General features: G+C 33.5%; 1 protein-coding gene across 4 annotated transcripts in view; it reads left to right on the top strand.

Annotated features, from left to right (window-relative positions):
* Positions 1-25,935, top strand: part of Agmo (alkylglycerol monooxygenase) — a 366,628-nt gene that overhangs the window by 125,576 nt on the left and 215,117 nt on the right. For all 4 annotated transcript variants that reach the window (XM_047562969.1, XM_047562967.1, XM_047562968.1 and 1 more), the window contains exon 5: positions 19,729-19,824. In XM_047562969.1, the coding sequence (XP_047418925.1) occupies positions 19,729-19,824 (96 nt within the window). The remainder of the gene's footprint in view (positions 1-19,728; positions 19,825-25,935) is intronic.

Below are 25,935 nucleotides of genomic sequence, written 5' to 3'. Positions count from 1 at the left end.
AACCCTAACCCTCAAAAGGCAAGGCAAGAAAAAGTAACTACATTTAAAAATGCTAAAATGAAAAAATGAAATATATATATATATATATATATATTTGTATACGTGTCCATGAACCAATCAGCACAGCAAAAACACATAAAAAACAAAAGCAGAAAAAAAGAATAAAATAATTCTTAAAGAAAAATTAAGGAATCATTTTCACTGAGGTGGTGAAAATAATCAATGAGATTAGATAGAAACTATTTATACCTGACTGTCTTTCCATTTCTTTATGGGCTATATTCTGTGAGTAAGAGCAAGGGCCCTTCTTTTTGTGTTGATTATCAAGCTGCCAGTTGGAGTTGCCTAAGACTGAAGTTAATTCAAATAATTCTCAGCTGCTTTTCCCTTCAGTATGAGGTAGAATGAAGTGGAAAGTACTCTCAATTGGAGTTTGTATGTATAGACCAAATTGTTGCAATCTCAGGTCTAAACTCCCTTTATAAGCAATATCTGTATTAATACAGCCTTTTGTAATCTTGTACAAAATAGGCTGAATATATGGCTTACTAAGAGTCTCAAAAACATTTAGTCTTTCTTAGGGGCAAATCAATATATTTAGTGAATTAATTATCTGAGGAATCAACACAAAAATTCATTAGAGCATCATATATTTCAGAATTTGAAGAAATTATGTAGATAATATATTTAGGTTATCTATTTTTAAGGTTACAAAAATGAATCTCAGAAAACTCCACCATGCTACACCACATTGAACATTGCTGGGTTGGAAATCAAGTTTAGATACCTAATGCCAGGTTATTGAATCTTTATCTTGGTTTCCTTTACGTTATTTCCACTGTAAAGTCATGGCATCCAAAGTTACAGATCATTAAAATCTAAGTGAAATGCAGGTTCACCCCTTTCTTATTTCTGGAAAATATTCCCTTTATAATCTCATGTCCATTAATCAGGCACACAGAAAATTGTGCTGAACAAGGAAATGAGCATTGGGAATTTATCACATGACACTAATTTTTTGAAGATGGAAATGAAAAAATCTTGAGCAATGGGCAGTGAATTGTAGGGGTTGTAAGTCAATCTGGATTTTTGACCATCACTACCGGGTCCCTTAAAAGATAGGAAAATGTTTAAGGCTCAGGGATAATTAGTGGTCTGTAATAAGTGTCTCAAGACATTAAAAGCAAAGAGCAGACTTCAGGTCTCTTTATTTTCTCTGATTCATGTGTAAAATTCTCCTCATCAGCACTGTTACATAAAGCCTACAATTTGGCAGTTACCAAGGTAACAATGCACTTTACAGAAAATAATAAATGAGTCATGTCTTTGAAAAGAAAATTGATGTGTGAAATGAAGACAAAAAATAAGCTCAGAGTGTGTTTCTTCCATATCATCATAAAAATTAGAGTAGCAGGTCTATCATGTAAAGAAGTTAAAGATAAGAATTCAATTTTGTGGAATTTCAAATAATATTATTTGTGTTTTAAAACAAATTTAAGTTTAAGATTAACCAACTTAAAAATAGCTGCAATTATAGAGTGCTATTTAAAGTAAGTGATTAAGTGCTATTTTTTTACCATGTACTGTAATGTATTATTTTATAAACTACTTCAATCTTTGATTACAAATCATTACATTATGCCTTAATGAAAACAATAAAATAGATTGAGACCCATGGATATTATTAATACATAGCAGTGTCAGGGTTAACATTTCGTTTTTTTTTTCTAATTTCATGGATAAAGCATCTGAATGCTCCAATTTTATTTTCAAAACATAGTTACAGAAGTGTTTGAAAAATAAAGATGGGATTTGCCAAGGGGACATAGCAGCCATCTGAAAAGATCATCCAATGGCCAGAATCTGAAACAATTAAAAAATAAAATATATAACATAGTGTAGAGTTATAATCCAAAATATGAAATAAATATCTTTGAAATTAACTAAAATGATTGAATGAATAAATAAGTGGGGACAAAAAATGGGAGACAAATTTCTTTAAAAGAATTTCAAATACTGAGATTCTGGGAAGAGGGTAGAGTAGAGGAGGTGGCTTCCCAAGTTGCTCCATGGCTTGAGATCAAGGTAGCAGACACACAGCTTCTCAGTGAGGTGGGTGAAAGAGGGATTTCACTGGGATTTAATGTTGAACTCTCAGAGCAGTTTGGGGACTCAGAAAGTTGAATAAATTAAAGAAGAGGCAGAGCAGAGGCTGTTGGAGCCAACCCACCATGGGTAAAGGGAGGGGGGGTAGACAAAGACCAATTTCAGACAGCACCATGGTGTGTCTTGGTGCAGAGAAATTTGAGATCAAAACCACTATCTGAACTCATCTGAACCAACAGACAGCAAACCATGCAGGTTCTTGACAAGCACACTTGGGTATTATATAAGCATGCAGTGTATTCTGACTGGTCACAGAGAGCAGGAACAACTTTGGGACTAGCACGCCCTACATGACATCAGTGGGACTTGCAATTTCAGAAAAAAACAAAAGCAAAAAAACTCACACAGCCACTGTTTTCCAGCAGGCACCCAGCATGGGACCTAGGTGGTGAGTGGTATAATATGAGAGAAATGAGAGAAAACGGAATCTTATGTCAAACAGCTTCAATCTTAGGCCACTGCTACTGGCAACTGAGAGCAAAACAATAACATAAAGGGATTAGCCTCTCTCACCCCTGTATCTCTCTATCAGTACTTTAATCAAGAATAATTGAGAGTATTGGAGATAGACAGTGACCTCCCATTCCAACCAATTATTTTGACCACTCTAGTACAGAAGGTTCCTTCAGTCTACACCAAGATACTGAATTTCTTTCTTTTTTTCTTAATTTTTCTACATATACATATATATGTAAATATATTTATTTTTATTTTTATTTTTTATTTTTTACTTTTTTGTGGTGCTGGGGATTGAACCCTAGGCATTATGCTTGTGAGGCAAACACTCTATGAACTGAACTAAATCCCCAGCCCCTATATATATTTTTAAATCACTCTTTTTTCTTATTCCTTCCATGTGTGTTTTTGTGTGTATGTGTGTGTGTGTGTGTGTGTGTGTGTGTGTGTGTGTAAATTCTGACTGTCATGATTCAGGAATATATATACATGTACTTATTTGTCTTATTTTATCTCATATTCAGCATTTTAAAGGTTTTTTTTTTAAATCTTTGTTTTGTGAGAGTTCATTGGATTGTATATCTTAGTTTGATCTTGTATTATTTCTGTGTTTATTTCTCTTTCAATCTTATCTTCTGTTATCAGCCTAATTCTATTATTCTTTCTCCCTCTCTCCCAGTATTGTGCTTCTCTTATATTTTTCCCTCCTTCTATATAAACATCACCAGCTACTGCTCTTCTGCATTCTCTATGTTCACTTTCTGAAATTGTAAAGTCTTTTCTAACTCCCTAACACATTTCCTTTTCCCCCAATTAACTATATTTTGCCATCATTCAGAACTAAATGGTTTATATAACTCCTGCCCCCACTATTAATGCTAAGACAGTCATTACTGTTATAGATGATACATGCTATTGGCTTTAAAGCCAGAGCTAGTTCATGGTTATTATTTCGAATGCTGACAATTGCTTAACCCATCATTCCTGTTTATTAGTGGCAATTAATGTTGAAGTGGTAGGATCTGGGTACTTACTTTAACTCTGTTTACTGTTTATTGTTTGCAATCATTGTTACTATTGTTTATTTTGCCCCCTTTCTGTGAGGTTCTGAGAACCTACCAGGCCACTAAAAGCTCACAGTTTAGAGATTATGCGCAGAACTAAACATTCCCTCGCAGTACTCCTAATTAAAGAAGGGAGGTGACAAAAATCCCCAAAATGTCAACAAGGACTCAAGGAGGAACAACTAGACAGGAAACTTAGGTCCCACCCCTTGGTATCTACTCAAACATCAAAAACAGAGAGAAGGTCCAGAGCAAATAAAATAATTACACACAAAAGGACATACCCCCAAAAGAAGACATCTACTTCAATTGATGCACAGGACCAAGACCTCTGAAAACATGAGAAAGCAGGCAAACAAATCTAACCTGCCAATAAATCCACAATCCCCCACCAAAGGATAGTGAAGTAGATAAAAATCCAGAGAAAGATTATAAAAATCTGATTATCAAAATATTCTATAAACTAAAAGAAGATCTAAGGAAGGAATTAAGAGAGCAATTACAGGAAATGCAAGATCATTTCAATAAAGAAATAAAAATAGTGAAAAGAAACAAAGCAGAACTCCAAGAAATAAAAGACAAGATCAATCAAATCATAAATTCAGTTGAAGGCATCAATAACAGACTAGATGGTGTAGAAAATAGAACCTCAGACCTTTAAGACAGAACTTCAGGCACTGAAGACAAGATATATGATCTTGATTACACTTAAGATAATATAGGGAAAAATATAGAACATGACCAGAATATACAAGAACTCTGGGAAAACTTAAAAAAACCAAATGTGAGAAGCATAGGGATAGAAGAGAACATGGACATACAAACTAAAGATATAAAGCATATTTTCAATGAGATAGTTACAGAAAACTTCTCCCATATCAGAATGAGATAAACATCCACATTCAGAAGGCTTACAGGATCCCAAATGAACCCAGCCAAATGAGAAACTGAATGATATACATTATAATCAAAATTCCTGACTTAGAAAAGAAGGAAAGAATATTAAAAGTTAGAAGAGAGAAACATCAGCTCACATTTAGAGGCAAACCAATAAGACTTACATCTCATTTCTCTGTCCAGACCCTAAAATCAAGGAGGGCCTGGAATGAGATATTCCAAACCCTAAAAGAAAACAATGTTTAACCGAAATTACTATATCCAACAAAACTCAGTTTCTAATTCAAGTGTGATAAAAACACTAAATGACAAAAATGAATTAATAGAATTCATAAGCACCAAATCAGCACTACAAAGAATACTCAAAAATAAACTTCACACAGAGGAACTTAAAAAAAGGTCCAAAACCACACAAACAGAGGCAGTTCAATAGAATAATGATCCACTAAATGAGAATCATGATAGGATAAAATATAGCAAAAAAACAATAGAGCAGAAAACCTCAATCACATATCCATACTAACACTGAATGTTAATGGTCTCGATTCCTCAATTAAAAGAAATGGATGAGCAGAATGGATCAAAAAATAAAATACAACTATACACTGTCTACAAGAGACCTGTCATATAGGCAAAGACACCCACAGGCTGAAGGTAAAAGAATGGCAAAAAATATTCCAGGCATATGGTCCAAAAAAAGAAGCAGGAGTAGCTATTCTCATATCTGATAAAGTAGATTTCAAGGAAAAAATTGTCAGTAGACACAAAGTAGGTATTACATCCTAGTAAAGGGAACAATCCAAGAAAACAATATAACCATAGTAAACATTTATGCCCAAATGTCAATCTACCTAATTACATGGAGAAAATATTCCATAACATTAAATTTCTCATAGACCCTAACACAATAATACTGGGGAATTTTTATACACCCTTATCACCAATAGGCCATCAAAACAAAAAATCCACAAATATATCTACACAACAACCATAAAATCTAAACAACACCATAAATAAAATGGTGCTAATGGACAGCTAAATTTACCTTCTCATCTATGTATGAAACATTTTCCAAAATAGATAATATTCTAGGCTACAAAGCAAATATTAGAAAATATAAAAAAAAAACTCATGTATTCTATCATTTCCAGAATGAAATGGAGCTAGAAATCAACAGCAATAAAAATAATAGAAACCACAGAGACATGGAGATTGAACAATATTCTCTTAAATAAAAAATGGATCGAATCGCAAATGAGAACATAAATCAAGAAATTCTTAGAAACAAGTGAGAACCAAGACACAACATGGCAAAAATCTCTGGGACAGTATGAAAGCAGTTCTAAGGACAAATTTATAGCATTGAGTGCCTACATTTAAAACTTGTTGAGATCACAAATAAATCCACCTCAAGACCTTAGAAAAATAAGAACAAACGAACTCCAAAACCAGTAGAAGATAGGAACCAATTAAGATCACAGCTAAAGTCAATAAAATTGAAAATAAAAAAACAATACACAGGATCAATGTAACAGAGTTTGTTCTTTGACAAGATAAATAAAATGACAAACCCTTAGTCAAAATAACCAAAACAAAGAGTGAGAAGAGGCAAATCAGTAATATCAGGGATGAAAGAAGAGATAGCATCACAGACCCATCTGAAATTCAGAGGATCATCAGATCTTATTTTAAAAATTTATACTCAAATAAAATGGAAAATCCAAAAGACATGGACAAATTTCTAGACATACGCGACCTATCCAAATTGAACCAGGAAGAGAAAGAAAACTAAAACAAACCAATATTAAGAAATGAAATCGAAACAATTATGTCTTTTACATAGAAAAGTCCTGGACCCAAAGAATTCTCGGAGTGTTCTTCCAGACCTTTACAGAAGAACTAACACCAGTCTTTCTCAAACTATTCCATGAAATTGAAGGAGAGGGAACACTCCTAAACACTTTTTATGAAGCTAGTATAACCTGATAACAAAACCAGGCAAAGACACATTGAGGAAAGATAACTATCAACTAATATCCTTGATGAACATAGATGCAACAATTCTAGATAAAATATTAACAAGCCACAATCAAAAACATCAAACAGATAATATATCATGATCAAGCAGTTTTTATTCCAAGGATGCCAGGTTGGTTCAACATATGCAAATCAATAAGTGAGATTCATCATTTAAACAAAATTAAGAACAAAAATCACATAATTATCTCAATAGATGCAGAAAAGACCTTTAATAAAGTCCAATATCCACTCATGTTAAAAACGCTGAAGAGGGCTGGGGAGATAGCTCAGTTGGTAGAGTGCTTGCCTTACAAGTACAAGGCCCTGAGTTCGATCCCCAGTACCACAAAACAAACAAACAAACAAACAAAAAACGCTGAAGAAACTAGGAATCAAAGGAATTTACCTCAACATTGTAAAGGTCTTTTATGACAAACCTAAGCCAACATCATACTAAATGGATAGAAACTAAAAGCATTTCCATTAAATTCAAAACAAGGCTATCCACTTTCACCACTCTATGCAATATTGTCCTCAAAATATTAGCAAGAGCAATCCGGCAAGAAAAGGAAATCAAAGGTATATAAATAAGAAAAGAAGTCAAACTATCTCTGTTTGCCAATGATATGATGTTATATCTAAAAGATTCAAAAAACTCCACCAGAAGACTTCCATTACTTATAAATGAACTTATCAAAGTAGTGGGGTTCAAGATCAACACTCATAAATCAATAGTTTTTCTGTACTCCAATAGTGATTCAGTCAAGGAAGAAATCACAAAAACCATTTCATTCATTCCATTCACAGTAACCTCAAAACAAGCAAACAAACAAAAACAAAACAAAACAATAAAAAACCTTTGTGAATTAATTAATCTAACCAAGGAGGTAAAAGGACTTTACAATAAAAATCATACAACACGAAGAAAGAAATTGAAGAAGATCTGAAAAGATGTAAAGATATCCCATGTTCCTGTATAGGGAGAATTAATATTGTCAAAATGGCCATACTACCAAAATCAGTATTCAGATTCAGTAATCCTCATCAAAATACCAATGCAATTCTTCACAGAGTTAAATTCATTTGGAAAAATATGGATTCAGAATAGCAAAGCAAGACTAAGCATGAAAAATGAAGCTGGAGGCATCATTATACCTGACCTGAAATTATACTACAGAGCTGTAGTATCCAAAACAGCATGGTATTGGTAACAAAATAGACATGAAGACCAATGAAATAGAAGACAGAAAGAAAAACCTACAAAGCTATAGTTTTCCAATATTTGACAAGGGTACCAACAATGTATCTCTAAGAAAAGATAATATTTTTCACAAATGGTACTGGAAAAATGGAATAAGTATATGCAATAAAATGAAATTAGACCCCTATCTTTCACTGTGCACAAAACTTAAATCAAAATGTTTTAAAGACTTAGGAATAAAAGAAACCTTACAACTTCTAGAAGAAAACATAGGGTCATATAGTTGCTGGTACAGACTTCTTTAACAAGACCCCAAAGCAGGAAATAAACCAAAAATCAATAGGTGAATGCCATTAAATACCAAGCTTCTGCACAGATAAAGAAATGATTAATAGTGTGAAGAGAGAGCCAAAACAATGGGAGAAAATCTCTGGCCATCTACTCCTCTAATAGGGGATTAATATCCAGAATATACAAAGAACTTAAAAATCTTAACTCAAAACAAAACAACAGCAACAAAAACAACAATGACAAAATAACCCAAACAATAAATGGACAAAAGAAATATAGAGAAATTTCTCAACAGAAGAAACACAAGAGGTCAATAAATACATGAAAAAATGTTCAACATTGCTAGCTTTGAATTTGCAAATCATAACTGCACTAAGATTTCATCTCACTCCTGTCAGAATGGTGATGATCAAGAATAGAAACAACAACAAATACTGATGAGGTTGTGAAGAGAAGGGAACACTTAAACATTTTTGGTGGACCTGCAGACTAGTACAACTACTCTGGAAAAGCAGTTTGGTGATTCCCCAAATCTACAGATGGAACCACCATATGATTCAGCTATCACATTTCCAGGTATTTTCCCAAAAGATCTAAAATCAGCATGCTACAATGACACAGTCACATCAATGTTTATAGTAGCACAATTCATAATAGGTAAATTGTGGAAGTGATCCAGATGTCCACCCACAGATGAATGGATTAAGAGATTGTGAGACACACACATGTATACACACACACAATGGCGTTCTACTCAGCCATTAAAAAGAATGAAATTAGCATTTGCTGGTAAATCGACAGAAATGGAGAATATCATGCTAAGTGAAATTAGCCAAACTCAGAAACTCAAAGGTCAAATGTTTTCTTCCATGTGTAGAAGCTAGAAGAAGTAAAATAAAGGAAAAGGGGAGGGAAGGATAAGATAACATAAGGAACTAATCAAATACAGATTAATAGAAGAAAAATAAAAGAAAAAAAAGAAAGTCTAGTAGACTAACAATAGGGGATGGGAGGGAAAGGGGGAAGGAAAATAGGGGATCAAGAGTTGAAATGTATTTCTACGCACATATGAATTTGTTGGGATGAACCCAACTACTATGTATAAGCTTAAATAAGAAGCTCTAATTAAAAAAAGCTCTAATTAAAAAAAAAAAAAAAGAATTTCAAATACTATATGTAAATATTGTAACTTCCATGAAGTAGAGCTTGATCAGCTTTTCCCTTCCGTGAGTTTGGACTGAGTGTGGAAAAGGAACAACTTTAGAGTGAAGAAAGTTGGCAAATATGATCTTAGGTCACAGTTAACATCAGTAGTGATGCTGTGTTGATAGCATGTGCCCGGGTAAGATAGGATGGAATGGCCCTTCAGCCCTGTGGTCTTACCTGTAAAAGCCATAGCCCCAATCTAACCATGAGGGCAGATGTTTTGATCCCATATTGAGGGACGTATTACAAGTACTTATCCAGTACTCTTCAAAACTCTAAAGTTCATGAAACACAAGAAACATCTCAGCAATTATCACAGATTAGAGGAAGTCAAAAGATATAAAGACTAAATGAGTGCTGTGTCCTGGATGGGATGCTAAAACTGAAACAGGACAGTAGAGAGAGAAAGAGAGAGAGAGAGAGAAAGAGAGAAGGAAGAAAGGTAGGAAAGAAGAAAGGAAGAAAACCAAATGGTGAAATGTATGCAAGATTTGGTGAAATGTATGCTAATACTAATTACTGATGTGGAGTTCTTATTATGGTGAATACAGCAGAGCAATGTGTGAACAATAGAGCTAGGTAAAGGACACAGACAATGCCATTACCTTTGCAACTCTTTGTTTTAACCATATTAAAAAATATATGTTATTAGAAGCACAACTGCATATACATACATGCATTTTCTTACTCAGAGCCAATGTAGATTATATAACTACTCTAGGAAAAAAAAATAGAGCAAGCCATCAAAACAGACATTGATGCCTGGGAACCCTAGGCTCTCACAAATAATTCATCAGCCAGTTCTATTTTCAACTGGCCATTATTCTAAAGAAATTCCTTATTTTTTCAATCTCAATCCCTCAATACAACTCCCCATTACCTTTTCAGAACATGATTCATCAAACTAAAACTCTCTATGCTTTTAAGAACAAACATAATACACTCCTTAAGACTTGCAGAGATAGTCAAAACCTGGTCTGACCTCTTTTTCCAGTTTGATCTTCCACACACCCCATTCTCATCCTACCTTGAATTGAGTATATTTTCAATTTTCTGAATCTACCATACTATGATGCCTTGGCCGTTCAATGCACATGATTTACCACTAGCTGGAAGACTATCTTACCTTTACCTCTGATTGGTATATTCTTCATGATTTAATTCACTCATTTTTCCTTCAGAGAAATGCTTCCTAGCTTTGTGCAGATCTCTTTCTTGTTATTTTGTTTCTATTTTGTGCATTAAAAAAAGTCCTTGCATATATCTACTATTGTCCTTAATACCTTCCATTATTGTTTTTCATGATAGGCTGTAAAAAGATTCTAAATCTGCTTTTTTCACTGAATACTTAATGTTTAAAAGTGCTTAATACAGAGTCAGTGCTCAATAAATGTAGGCTACATGAATGAATGAAGTTAAATTTTGTAATTGTTATAAATGTGACAATGGATTTTGCTAAATTAACTAAGGTAAGGTCAGTGTGAGACTGATAAAGTCACAGGTGTGAAAATATTTGTTAGTCATTTAAAATTTTTATTTAATGCACTTTCCAAAAATTAGAATTTAAGATATGACTTCTTTACCTTTTTAAATAAAATATATTTTTAAGAGTTTTTTTCATATATAAAGTATAAGAATTGAATGAGAAATATTAAACTATGTACCTTCAAAGAGTTAAGTATGTTTCTCAAATGTATAGTAAACTAATGATAAATGCACTTAATTCAAATGACTAGTATGAATATATTTTAGATTTGACATGTCTCTCAATCTGTAAAACTGCTTTTTTCCTAGTTTAGTACTGAAATTAATTTTATAATAATGAATAAAATGCTTATAACATATTTGTAATCTAAAGAGAGGTAAATTTACTCACTTTAAGAGAAAGAAAATATAACATCAAATTAAGAACACTTTTATAAAAAGCTTTATTATTTTAAGTTGGAAAATATGTAAATAAATATATCATGGTCTTTTTTTGGTGTTGGGGATTAAACCCAGGGGCATTCTACCGCTGAGCTAAGTTTGAGCCTCCCCACCTTGGCTTTTTATTCTTTTAAGTAATGCCATAACATCAGGATATACCTTGATTTAATCATGAAAGAATGGAACCCAACCCACTCTGATTCAGTCCCTAGCACTCACCCCCTGCCCTGCCTCCTCCATTCCCTCTTTATTCCACAAATTCCACTTCGATCCATTTATAGTTTAATTTTCCTGTCCCTTCTTCTTCCTCATCAACCCTCTTCATCTACTCTACTAACCTACCTTCTATTTTGATAAAATTCTTACCCACTTTCTCCTTCTTCTCCCTCATCTCCTCCTCCTCCGCCTTTTTCTTTTCTCTTTCTCTCTTTCTTTCTCTTTAATCCTTCCCCCCTGATTTTGGATTAGCTTCCACATATGAGAGAAAATATTCCACCTTTGATATTTTGGGACTAGTTTATTTCACTTAGCATGATAGTCTTCAGTTTCATTCATTTACCAGCAAATGACATAAATTCATTCTTCTTAATGGCTAATACTCCATTTTATATATATATTTATATATCACATTTTCTCTATCCATTCATCTGTTCAAAGACACCTAGGTTTGCTCCATAACTTGGTTATTGTGAATTGTGGTGCTATAAACATTGATGTGGCTGCATCACTACAGTATGCTGATTTTAAAACCTTTGGATATATATGGAAAAGAGGGGTAGTTGGGGATAGGGTGGTTTCATTCCTAGTATTTTGAGGAATCTCCATACTGCTTTCCTGGGTGGTTGGACTAATTTGCAGTCTCACCATCGATGCAGGAGTATACCTTTTCCCCACATCCTTGCCAACATTTATTGTTACTTGTATTCTTGATAATTGCCATTCTGACTGAAGTGAGATGAAATCTCAGTGTAGTTTTTATTTGCATTTCTCTAATTGCTAGAGGTGTTGAACATTTGTTGATCACTTCTATTTCTTCTTTTGAGAAGTATCTCTTTAGGCTTTTTGTTCATTTATTGATTGGGTTATTTCTGTTTTGGTATAAAGATTTTTTAGTTCTTTGTATGTTCTAGATATTAATGCCCTATCTAAGAAACAGGTGGCAAAGATTTTCTCCCATTCTCTTTCCATGCTCTTGTTTCCTTTGATATGCAGAAATTTTTAATTTTATGCCATTCCACTTAGTAATTTTTTAATTTTATTTTTTTTTTCTTAATTTTATTTCTTATGCTTTAGGAATCTTGTTAAGGAAGTTGGTTCCTGTGTTGGAGTGTTGGGCCTACATTTTCTTCTAGCAGGTGCAATTTCTGGCTAATTCCTAGTTTTTCAATCCACTTTGAGTGTTGTGCAGGCTGAGAGGGATTAAATTTCATTCTGCTACATATGGGTTTCCAGTTTTCCCAGCATCATTTTTTAAAAAGGCTATTTTTCTCCAATACATGTTTTTGGCACCTCTGTCTAGTATCAGATAATTATATTTATGTGGGTTTGTCTCTTTGTCCTCTATTCTATTCAGTTGTTCTTCATGTCTGTTTTGGTTCTTTTGAGACAGGGTCTCACTAAGTTGCTGAGACTGGCCTTGAATTAGCAATTCTTCTACCTTAGCCTTTTGAGTCTCTGGGATTACAGATGTGCACCACCATGCCTGGTTTCATGGACTTATTTTTGAGGATACTAATTTTTTTTCTGATACTAGAGATTGAACCTAGGAGTGCTTTACTATGGAACTATATCAGTCTGTTTATTATTATTGCTTTTTTATTATTTTGAGACAGGGTCTTGCTCAGTTGCTTAGGACCATGCTAATTTGCTGAGGCTGGCTTTGAACTAGCAATCCTCCTGCTTCAGGCTCCCAAACCGCAGAGATTACAGGATTGCATCATGGCCCACGATGAGGATACCAATTTTTAAAATACTTTCATTACATTTAGGAAATAGTAAGATAAATCGACTAGAAATAAAGTAATCTGGATCCCAGCTGCAGCTCAGTTGTTAAGTAGCTTTGCCACTCTGAATCAATCAATCGTTTGAGTGTTGATGATTTTATACATGAAATGGGGCTGTTAATATTTTCTCTGACTTCTCATATGGTTATTTTGAATAGCACCTTAAATAATGAGTGTGGAAATTCTGCAAAATATATCAAGTATGTTTCTAATGTATGATATTGTTTTTATATTACATATAAGAATACAGAGGAACCTCTGTGAAATCTCGGATCTTTTTATTACATTGCACTTTCTGCCAAACTACATAAACAAAGTGTTTTTCAGTTGCCACAGTTGGAGTTATTTAAAGACAAATGTGAATATATAAAGATATAAAAAACTAACAACCTTGAAGTAATGTACTTGATTGCACTGGAGATGAAATTCTCATAAGTCTTTGTCTGAGAATGAAAGCATGCCTTGAGCCCCCATGAAGTAAAGAAACAAGTCTTCTCTCAGAACCTTGCCCCAGAACTTGAAACCTTCCCTTCAACAACCACAATCATCATTCAAAGAGGACTAAATAAATGAGGGCTGTTTGCTGATTGGAAACTTTACCAATCTCAGAGCCTCAAATTTAGTACACATCAGGAAAATAGAATTATTCTGTAGCTTATCAAGTAATTTTGAAATGTGGTACCAATAGCATTATTCACTAATCGTCAGTGTCTTTCTCTACAGAAATCTGATAGTCATATGCAATCTTTTCAATGAAGGTCAAACAAGAAGAAACAGTAGTTGTACATGAGGTACATTTAAAAATTTTTAAATTTTACAAGTGGCTAAAATTTCTACTTCCCTTATAGGTTATTTTTGTTGGAAGAAGTGCACCCACTCACTTTTTTCCATGTTCATTCTTGACTGGGGGTCAGGTTTGATGGCCCAGTTTGGGGATATAAAGTATAAACTTGTATTCTCAAGGTGATTGCTTTCCTTGGAGGGCATCAGGTAAGGAAATAGCTGTGGTTACAAACTGTTAAGTTAACTGAGAACTGCTGTGGGTCAAGGGAGGCTTCACAGATCTTTAAGATTGCTAAGATTTTGTCATGGATAAGACTGTAAATGAAACATTAGGTAGGGGGACAATATCGATAGAAACAAAAAATTATGGATAAATATTATAACTTAATAGGGAGCAAGTAAAATGTGTCGTATGTGTGTTAACTTCCTCAGGACTTCAGGAACAAAGAACCAAAAACTGTGTGGCTTAGAGCAGCAATGTATTGTCTTACACTTTTGGAGGTTGGAAGTCTGAAATCAAGCTGTCAGCAGGGCTAGTTCTCTCCGAGGGCTGTGAGGGAGCTGCAGTTCAGGCCTCCCACCTAGATTCAGGTGTTCTGCAGGCAGCATGTGGTATTCCTTGCTTTGGAGATGCATCACTGTGATCCCCACCTTTATGTTCCCCTGGCAAGACCTGTGTGCAGGTCTATCTCCATGATTATATTTCCCCTTTTTGTTAGACAACAGACATACTGGATTGGGATCCACCCTAATTTATTCATTTTTAACTTGATTACCACGATAAAGATGCTATTTCCATAAAAGGTCACATTCTGAGCTACTAGATGCTAGGGCCTCACATATCTTTTGGGGAGGACATAATTCAACCCATAATGGTATGATTAAGGCCATAATACATGAGAAGGTAAAATGTGTAAAGGGAAATGGATAAGAGCAGAGGCATGGGTCCAGGAACATAGGCCTAGGTGCCTTTAAGATAATAACTAAGCAATCCAAACATGTATTCCAAACATTTAAAATATAAGTAGGTATGTTCTAAGGATAGAGATCAGTACTCTCTGTAATTTAAGAATTTGGTTCTTTGTCATTAAAGATTATAGATGAAAGAATGTGAGACTTACCACTTGATTTTTCAATCAGTGTCTCTAGTCTGAAAGAAAATTTAAATTTTTATTTCTATAAAATAATGCTATAAAAATAATCGAGAATCCCAGAGATGCAGACATTACAAAAGTTGATTCAACTACTTAGAGCCCTTAAAATGAAATAGAAAGAATCCTGGAGCTCAAAACATTATTTTTTTCTTTCTTTCAAAATAATTATACAGTTAAACTTCCACCATTTGACTCTGCAGCATATTCATGGATGACTCCCCTCTCTAAAAGTCTGCCTTTTCTCCCAGTTTGTCATCTCCTCTTGGTTTTATTTCCTGCTTCAGACACATTAATATGCTTAATTCCCATGACTCTGGCAAGCCTGTCCTGCATCCTCTGCTAATCTGCCTTGAAGTCCCCCATGCACGAATGACTCCCCCATCCAGTCTTCCCTCCCACCCCCAGGCTGCTGAGTGCTGGGGGTTTCCTCCAACAGCATTCGCCGGGTTGGTGCCCTTCCGCGTATGGCTTCCAGACGCAGCTGAACTCTCCACACTGCCCTCCAAGTCAGCAACATAAGGCTGCTCAACATGAGGCTGCTCTATTTTCTTTTCTATGCCTTGGAAAAGCCTTTCTAGAATTTCACAGCCCCCTCAACATCTCTTCTCCACTGCTGCCTGAGGAACATATTTAAAACTTCACAGAGAAGTGTGAGTTTTTCCAGGGTTCCCTCGCTCTATTTCCTTTTCACCTGGCTTCAATTAAGACTCAAGAATTCACAGGTGAACATGCTTTCTCACCTCTCATTTTAGAGGTAAGAAAATGTTCACCTCTCTTCAGCAAGTCTAATTCATACATTGGTGACCTGACTCTTGTTTCCTCTCTTGGACTTTGTCCAATCAGCTAGCTACTCGACATTTTCTCTTTTCCTCTCAACTTCGGTTTTCTTTTGTACCAAGCTACAAATATATTCATGTCTCTCACATTAAAAAGTAAATAAACAAACTTTCCTCCCTCTTTCTTTGTTCTATTCTAGGAATACCTCCAGGTATCTTCTTTCTTGTTCTCAGGGAAAAGATAAGCAAGTGATCTCTCCCTCTGTTGTATTATCTCCTACCTCCTCTGGGTTATTCTTATACTTATTGAGGTTTGGACTGCTGCTCTAATCACACCTGGAAATTCTTAAATTTTTAAAAATTCTTTTATTACTTAGACACCAGGAATCTTCTATTCTCTCCATCTTAAGAATCTCTCATTTGTGTCTGAAGACACTAAGTACTGAATCTTTTCCATCTTTGTGACTGTTCTCTTTTAACCTAATTTTCTCCCTTTCTTATTTCTAAATTTTTATAGAGTTGCACATTTGGCTAGTATCTTCACACTGTGGATACCTTAATTAGTTCAAATATAATTGATCTTTGCCTGGTACACAAATCAGCAAGCTTAGCTCAGAACTTTCTGTTTCCTTGATACTTGATTCCAGACACACAGTTCAGATGTTCACTCAATGGCTTCCTCTGGGTATATCTTAATACAACATTACCCAGGCAGACCTTCATTAGCTGTTCCTTCTTCTGTTCACCAGGAGAGCTCTGAGAGAGAATCACTTCCAGGTCACTCACCTAGATTCTGGTGGTTTCCAAGCCAGAAATTTGGATACCATCTTATACTTCTTCATCACCCTCTACTCCTATGATTAAATAGTTGCTGCTGTGATTAAATATGCATCACTTTTCACTGGGCTATTGGAATAGGCACCAAACAGATTTTTATATTTGTTATTTCTTACATCTTTAACAAGATGAATGTTAACTGTTCCCTTTTGCCCATTTCTTAGAATGGTAATAAAAGTCTTCCCACCTGATTTAGCCACTTTCTAGATTTGTTTTTTCTTTTTCCTTTTTTTGACTATAGTGAGTCAGAGACCCATTGGAGACTCCCTAATCAATAAAAGTGATGTATAATTTTTTTAGAAAAATGCCTACTTGCCCATGCACACAAACTCACATTGTTGTAATGGTTTTAGGGTTCCTGGATTTCCTGGGATCTGCCCAGAAATCCCAGAGTCCAACCCAGTCTCTTGCTACCCTATGGACAACACCTTCATTAAGGCTGAAATACTTATAGTACCCGCTACAGGCCATGTAGTTCCTTGCTTCATTCACTTGTAAAGGATAAAATCTGCTCGCTCACTTTCTGTTAGCCGAGGGGCACCTCTTTGCTTATTCTCATCTTTTCTTCATACATACAGGTTTGGGTTATTTCAGCTCTATGACCCTATTGTATATGCCTTCTCTCTAAGGTAAGAGAATAATCCAGGGTAAACAACATAATAGGACTAAGAAGCCTTGGTTTCAGAATGCCATAAGTATGCATGGTAAAAATGGACATATTTGGTAAACAGTATATTGTCCCCTGGCCCAGTTACTGTTACTCAAACTCAGTTTGAGGAGGAAAAAAAATTTTAGTCAAGTTAGTACAATCAAGGATTTATGATGGAAGTAGAATTTTAATTGGTTTTAAAGACTATAGGGGATTTGGGAATAACCAGATTAGAGGTAGAAAAGAAGACAAGCAGGCTGGGGATACAGTTTAGTGGCAGAGCCCTTGTTTAGCATGTGGGAGACCCAGGATTTGATTCCCAGACCAGTAAAAGAACAAACAACAGTAACATACAAAGGATATGTGAGAATTCTACTTGTACTACATTTACTAAACTGCTTTGAATCTTAAAAATTACGACCTTGGGTGCATAATTATAACATTGTATTAATCATAAAAATTATCACTCAATTAATGTGACTTATTCTTTGATCTATACTCTTACTTATTAACAGTGTGTGTGTGTGTGTGTGTGTGTGTGTGTGTGTGTGTGTGTTTTAATACCGGGTGAACTCATTTTTCCAACTGTCAGTTCATCATTATATTTACTGATTTGTAAGGTTTGGATACTGTTTCATAAAATGAGATTTTAGGAGAGTTAATCCTATGGGCAACTCATCAAGAAATTATTCTGTGGGCCAACAGGTGTGGTATAAGGACTCTGAAAATTCTTCGTAAAGAAACTTCACCTGTTTAACCTACCATTTTACCTTTTAACCATAGAACTGCCTTTTCCATAATTGCTGTTGATATTTTAAGGAACTATTTTCTAGACTTTGAAAAAGTATAATTAATTATAAGTATTAGTTATACTAATAACTGATTGATCTGCCATTCACTATCTTTACAAACAGAACTATTCATTAAGCACCCAAAATAAGTTGTTTTACTTTTTTCTCTTATATTAAAGAGTAGTTTCCAGATTACCCATTTTTCATAGGCCCTAAGTGTGTTATAAACAGTGGTTATTAACATATTGTAAGACAATTATTATATTCTAAAAATTCAACTCATAGTGCCATAGATATTTTGGAACCCTAAGGACGAGTAGATTTCAAATGGTGTTCTACTTTTCCATTAATTTGAGAAAATTGAGTCCTGGAGAAGTTTAAGAAATTTGTGAATATAAAAAAGGGAGTCTATAGTGGAACCACAGCTTAAAAGTTGATCTCTTGAGTAAGAATCCTATATCTTTATTTGCTTTCTACTTTATTCCGTTTGTCAGGAATCCATTTATAAATGATTACACTGACCTTGCTTGTGATAATAGTTGATATTTTTCATGACTTAAATTTAGAAACAGAAGCTAGATTTTACTTAGATTTCCAATTTCAAAAGCATACTCATTACTAAACATCCTTGGATTGACATTTTACCTAATTGAGAACAAAAGCTTTAAAATAATTTAGAAATCAAGCTGTAATATTCAGAAGAAATGTTTTTAATTTGTCTTTTAGAAATGTGCACTCTCATATCAGAAATGTGAAGTGAATGTAAGATTCTTCTTCTTCTTCTTTGGTTGTTTAGTAGTTCATTTAATAAAACATTTCCTACCAACATGAAACCATCTTGGGGATCAAGTCATTAGGAGAGCACAGCAGATTATGCTTATTAGTTGATTCTAAGAGCTCTGTGGTTTAAGCACAAGTTTGTTGTTGTTTTTCCCCCATCTGTTAGGAAATATGGACTTCAGAATTTGTTTCCATTGTGCCATATGTATTACCTCCTACTTCAATGACTTCCCAAAATTAGAAGTATGATACCTTTAATCAACTATAAAAAATCTTGAAAATGAAAAGTATATTCTATACTTTCTTCATTAAATCTCATCTTATTATTAAAAATGCCAGATAACACAAAATTTGGTAGTTGTCAAGGTACAAAAGCATGTGTTTCTACAATTTTTTACTTACTTAAGGTAAGTATTTATACGTAAGAAACTTCTTTATGTGCAGGAAACACATCTAACCTTTCAAGGTTAAGCAAATAATATACACAACATATGACGCTTTTACTAGACAACATTAAATGAAAAATAAAGGTCTAGTATATTTAGCTCCTACATGTCTGCAACTTTATCACAATGTGAAAAATTAATGCTGCAATTTCAAATGTATTAAGAAAATTCATAGAATAAGGTATATTTTCTAAAGAAATATACATTCAGAATATTTAATCATTAATAAATCCTTATGTTGAGAAATCATGTGTGTAAATTATTTTTTATTTTTGTCTTTAAGATTTTCTACTCTCCCCTGGCCCTCTTCATACCACCTTCTGTATATGCTGTTCATCTTCAGTTCAATCTCCTTTACCAATTTTGGATCCATACTGAGGTAACTTTTTTTTTCCCCTTAAGTTTTATACCTAAAGAGCCTGAAGTAATGTTCTGGAAATCCACTAGCCACTGATTTATTGTGTAAGAAAAATCTTTGTCTGCCTACTTTAAGGAGAAACATCTGTTCATTTTTATTCCTTTTTTTTCTGAATATATATTGCAAAGTTTATAAGAAGCAATGAGACCAGTTGGTCTCAATTAAATAAAACAATTTTTGAACTATTAAGTACCAAAACATTTTAATGCTATATTCAATACAGTATCTTCCTGTATTGCAGTTTATGAAACATTACCAAGAGATCTTGAAATCCATTTCAATTTAGAGATATTAATTTATATACATTATATATAGATATATATTTATATGTTCCTATACTGACAGATCTATAGATATCTCTATAGATATATCAGTAGGAACTTCTTGAAAACTCCTTGGAAAAAAATTAATATTTATGTAAATTAAGAAAATATTTTTATTGAAAATCTTACTTTAATTATATAGTTTAGGTTTTATTTAAAGGCATTCAATATACTGTTAGGGATTTATTTCTCCCTTAGAAAATTAAACAAATAGAATTTTTGGTTCTTCTGGGGTATTTCAAATTGTCAGACTTGAATGTTTGCAGATAGATCATTAAGCAACTGTTTGGTTTATGAACTATTGTACTGATCATGTTGTTAAGTATCAAAAATCACAGACCCAGAAAAATTCCTACTTAAACACATGAGAGCCCTTTCAAGCATTTGGTATTTATTGGAAGCCTTTTGAAGTTACCATAGGAAGCACATTGACAGGTGTTGCAACTGGTTGAAAAATATCACAAATCACAGCTGCATGAGATGCCAAATCTTGATACAACAAAGAGCATTATTTCATTGATCTGCAAGATTTCATGCTACTGTTTTGCTGGAATGAAGAGACTGTTACCCTGACTTTGGACATACATGGCATTTTTTGAAGATCTCTCATGAAATCCAATTGTGTTTTATGATAGTTGACATACATCAAACAGTCAATACTACAACCATCTGAAAGAGTTGTTGAGGCCAAGTCTGACTCCAGAGGTCAAAGACCAAATTTGTTTAAATCAGTGGAGGGAAGCTTTCTCATGATTTACATGTAGGGGTTAAAGGAGAATTACATTTTTATAGCAGTTGTGCCCCAGGTCATGCCATGTGTTGGGTCAGGAATTAGTCTGGATACAGAACAATGGTGCCTAAGTAACTTCCATCTTTTCCTGTCTCTCAGAGACATCCCTAAGAAGGATTTCAGTTCCATCTCCTGAAGTGGAAAAGGGGGTGTAAGGTAAAGCCAGTGGTGAAAATTCTTTCTTTTAAGCTCAGAACCTCCAGGTGACTTCATTTCCAGTTCAAAAGCAGTGCCTTAGAATCTCTCTCTTGTGCTGTATTTCTTATTTTTGAAAGCATTTTGCCGTGTGTAATTACAACAGTTGAGCGGCATGGGTGGCAAGAAGACTTTACGAAAGTGATTATTTCGATCTTCAAAATTTAAGTTGTGAATGCATCTGAGACTTTTTTTTTACAACCGTGTGATTACATTAGTTTATTTTATATAGTAGCCACCATTTGTTTACAAATGATAGAATTCTTCAGGAGTTAGAATCAAGATATTTTTTCATAGTGGCGGCTTTTGGTAAATGGAATACAGAATTGGAGTAAGGAGTAGATTTAACTTTTTTTTTTTTTTAATTTTCAACATGTGTTTGCCCTACTTTTCCTAATAATGCTAATACCCATATTAGGAAATCAAAATAAAGACTGAAAGCAATTACCTTTAGTGTAGGAAAATATCCACTTTATGACTGGAAAAAGTATCAACCCCTCTGAGTTACTTGCACACTGTTTAAGGTCAGGTATTCTGGATGTGGCTGACTATGCACAGAAACTACATGTGTAAGCAACAAACATGGCAGCGCTGGCCAATAGGCTCTGTGTATTCCTAAGTGGATGCTCAGTTCTTTCCCTCCATGAAAATCAGTTTTCACTCTCAGGGTAAACTAGTCTTAAGGTGGTATTTATTTTCTAAAAGTGAAGAAGAAAAACGTTTTTCCTTTCAATCAATCAAAGTTAAGATGAGAGGAAAGAAAAAGAAAAACAATTTTAAGGCATGTTTTCAAAAGATCGTATATAGGAAGAAAAAAATGGGTCATTTAAACAAATTGAATAGTTTAAATGTTTTCTGTTTACTGTTAGGGTATTTGAATGGAGAATCAACAGACTCTTAGTACCATATTCCTTTTGGAAAGTTACAAAACATCCGGCTTCAAACTATAGTCTATTACTTAATTTTTTGACTACATTTTGTTTATTTATTGTTCATTGATCAAAAGTGTGTGCAACACTTATCCAATTGTACTGTTCTTGTGAATTTGCTGAGTTTAGTAAAAGAAATATTTTATCTAATATATATTTTAACTTAGTAACTATAATATTTTGAGCGTTTAAGATGTTATTTGAGTGTTAGCTGATTTGACTAGGCACAGTAATAATACTAACAACTGCTTCCTTTGATCAGAAATATACTATCATTTTTCATGTATATATCACATGATGCTTAAGTAGTGAAATGTTGTAACAAAAAAAGTTATAAAACTTTGGTATTGAGTATTTGAATCAAATGATTTGATAATTTTTATAATGCTAAACTGAAACCCCTAAATGTAACATTATGCAAATATTATAAATACAATGAATAATCTCTGTACATTGATATGAATAGATTTCTTAATAAATCAAAATATGTATTATGTGCTATATATTTTATATGCTAATATTTATGCTAAAAAGGGATAAAACTATATATTTTGCATATTCAGATATACATAAAATGCCTTTTGAGGGACATACAGTAGCCATTTCTTTTCCTGTAGGAGAGGTAAATGAGAGAACTAAGAGACAAAAGTCAGAGTAAGATGTTATCATAAATTTTACCCATTTTAATTTGAGTAAAATGAGAGCTTTGTATGGTGTAGTTTCTTTAACAATGATACTGAGCAGCTGTGACTTTGATAAATAGAAATACTGAATTTTGAAAAATATTAATTTCTCATTTTTTTCTTTATGTTTTTAAAAATATTATTTCTATTAAATTTTTAACTATGGCAAACTCTGAAAGATATTCTCCTGGGATATTTTTTGGAACCTTTAAAGTTTTGACTTTTACCTTTAGGTCTATGACATAGAATTCACCTTTAGGTCTGTGACATACTTGGAATTCAATTTTATATATAGAACATGGAAGGGAACAAGATTCATTATTTCTGTACACATATCCAGCCACTCCAGAACCATTTATTTGGAGATAGTTTTATTCATTGAATGACTTTTGGTGTCTTTGTTGAAAAGAAATTAAACATATATGGTTGGATCGATTTTTACATTTCACTTTCTTTCATTGATTTGTTTTTCCTTATATCAATCCCTTATTTTATTTATTATTATAACTTTATATTAGAAGTGTTATATTGTTTATAATTGTTATATTATTTGTAATAGGATATATTATTATAATTGTTATATTATTTATTTACATTTGATACAGTTGGTAAAATAATTTGTTTAAAATTGACTAGAATTTTTTTTCTTGCAAAATTTTATACTCCTATTTTTCTTTTCTGTATTTATGTCACTAATTTCTTTCTTTTTTTTTTTTACTTAATGCTCTGTCAAGGAGCTATATAGTACTGTTTGCTTGTGTATGTGTGTATGTGTGTGTGTGCATGCATGCAAGTATTTTGTGGTATTTCTGGTGATTTAACAGACATTCTATCCTAAATTGATATAAATATCACACATCATAAATGTAGTGATCTTAAATCAGTATAATTCTATTTATGCCCTCTTAACCTTTTGGCTAGTGTCCTTCCATAAAAAATCCTCATCTAGTATAAATTGCAAAATATTTTTATTATTCTAAATTTAATAAGTTGATTGTTTTTAAAGAAACAAAATAAAAGAATTAGTCTTTACCATCTTTTCTAATGGAGGCTTGTACCAAGTGTATTCAAATTGTATTTTTCCTAAGAGGTCTCCATTTTCTTCATTTTTAGATATTTTCCTGGCTATAGAAATCATAATATATATATATAAAAAAATCTTAATATATATGTGTGTGCATATATATGTATAATTTTTTTGAGGGGGACATACTAGGGTTAGAACTTAGGGGCATTTAACCACTGAGATACATCCCCAGCCCTATTTTGTATTTTATTTAGAGACAGGATCTTACTGAGTTGCTTAGTGCCTTGCCTTGGTTCAGTCTGTGTGATCTTCCTCTCAGCCTCACAAGCCACTGGGATTACAGGCTTGTAACACTGCACCCGGCCTTAATTGATATTTGTTCACTGCTTTTTTTCAGCATTTTAAAAAGTTATGTCATTATCTTTAAACATTTATTGTTTCAGATAATTCAACTGATATTCTTCTTATTCTATATGTAATGTGTCTTTTCCCTCTTAGCTGTTTCTAAGATTTTTCTTTTCATTTTTGACTTTGCTTTGTTTTATTGTGATGTTTCACGTGTATTTTTTCCATTCATTAAATAGATTAGACAGCACAGCTATGTACTTTTGAAGGCAAATTTGGGAACAAAAACCTGGTCATTCTTTCCTTAATCATTGTTTCTGTAGCTTTCTCTTTCTCCACTTCTCTTCAGACATTAATATTATTAGACTTCTTGATATGCCCTCAGAGACCAATTATACTGTTAATTTTTTTAATATTACATTTTCTCACATTCATTTTTAAAAGCGTTAACTTGTCTTCAAGTTTATTTATCCTTTACCTGCTCTCTCTAATCTGCTACTAAGCCTATTTAGTATAATTTTCACATTAAATACTTTTAAAATTATAGAATTTCAGTTTATATGTTAACAATTTTCATTTCTCTGCTGAAATTGTCACTCATTGCAAGTATCGTTTCCTTTAGGTTTCAATTATAGTAATTATTTTTAAGTTCTCGCTGGTTCCAATATTTGGATTATGTTCAAATTTACTTCAACTCTTTTTTATTTTACTTTTTTTCTTGGTATATATTGCATTTACCTTTTTCTTTGTATATCTAGTAATTTATTTTCATTATATGCTAACTTGATGGCACATTTATTGTAGAGATTCTAGATTCTGTGATGATCCTCTGATCAGTTTTTTAAAATTTTTATTCTAGGAGGCATTCAAATAATAGACTAACTAGTCTATATTTTGGAAACTTTAATTTATGTTTTGGCATTCATTGTCTCTAGTCCTAAAGTGTCCTTATCCATGGGGGTCTAGAATATTAGGGCAAGGCCTGTCTTATTTTTATTTATTTATTCTTTAATGAAATTCCTGAGTTATTCACAAAGGCCCTCTCATTTGATTCTAAATTCTCTTCTTGCTAGCCTGAGGCAGCAGTCAAAATTCCTGCTCAGGGGTTTTCTGACTTTTTACCTTGCTTGCTTTCCATCAAGTTGCCCAGTGTCAAGTCCTGTGCAAGAGCCAGCCAAGGTTTGAAGGGAATGCATATCGTGGTGGCTCCCTTTGAGTGGTTATTTCCTTTCTGAGATATCCCCCTTTCAATTTCCAGTTTACTTTCTTACTTGCAAACTTTGACCTCTGGCTTCTAATCTAGTAACACTGCCCTTTTTGAGTTTTACTTCCCTTTTCGCAATCTGACCTGCCTTAAGCCATTCTAACAGGATTTTACTGTGAGAACTCAATCTGCAAGGTACACTGCCCATTTAGTGATCTAGTTACCAGGCTATGAGGAAAACAAATTCTTCAGCACTCCATACTCAAACAATAAAATTATGGCATTTGCAGGCAAATGGATGAAATTGGAGAATATCATGCTAAGTGAGATAAGCCAATCTCAAAAAAACAAAGGACGAATGATATCGCTAATAAGTGGATGATGACACATAATGGGGACTGGGAGGGGTTAGTGTTAGGGTTAGAGTTAGGGTTAGGGAGGGGGGCAAGAATGGAGGAAGGAAGGACTGTATAGAGGGAAAAGAGGGGTGGGAGGGGTGGGGGGGAAGGGAAAAAATAACAGAATGAATCAAACAGCATTACCCTATGTAAATTTATGATTACACAAATGGTATGC

The sequence above is a fragment of the Sciurus carolinensis genome, chromosome 8 (genome assembly GCF_902686445.1).
Source record: "Sciurus carolinensis chromosome 8, mSciCar1.2, whole genome shotgun sequence".
In the NCBI taxonomy this organism is placed as follows: domain Eukaryota; kingdom Metazoa; phylum Chordata; class Mammalia; order Rodentia; family Sciuridae; genus Sciurus; species Sciurus carolinensis.
This window is presented reverse-complemented; position numbering and strand designations above follow the sequence as displayed.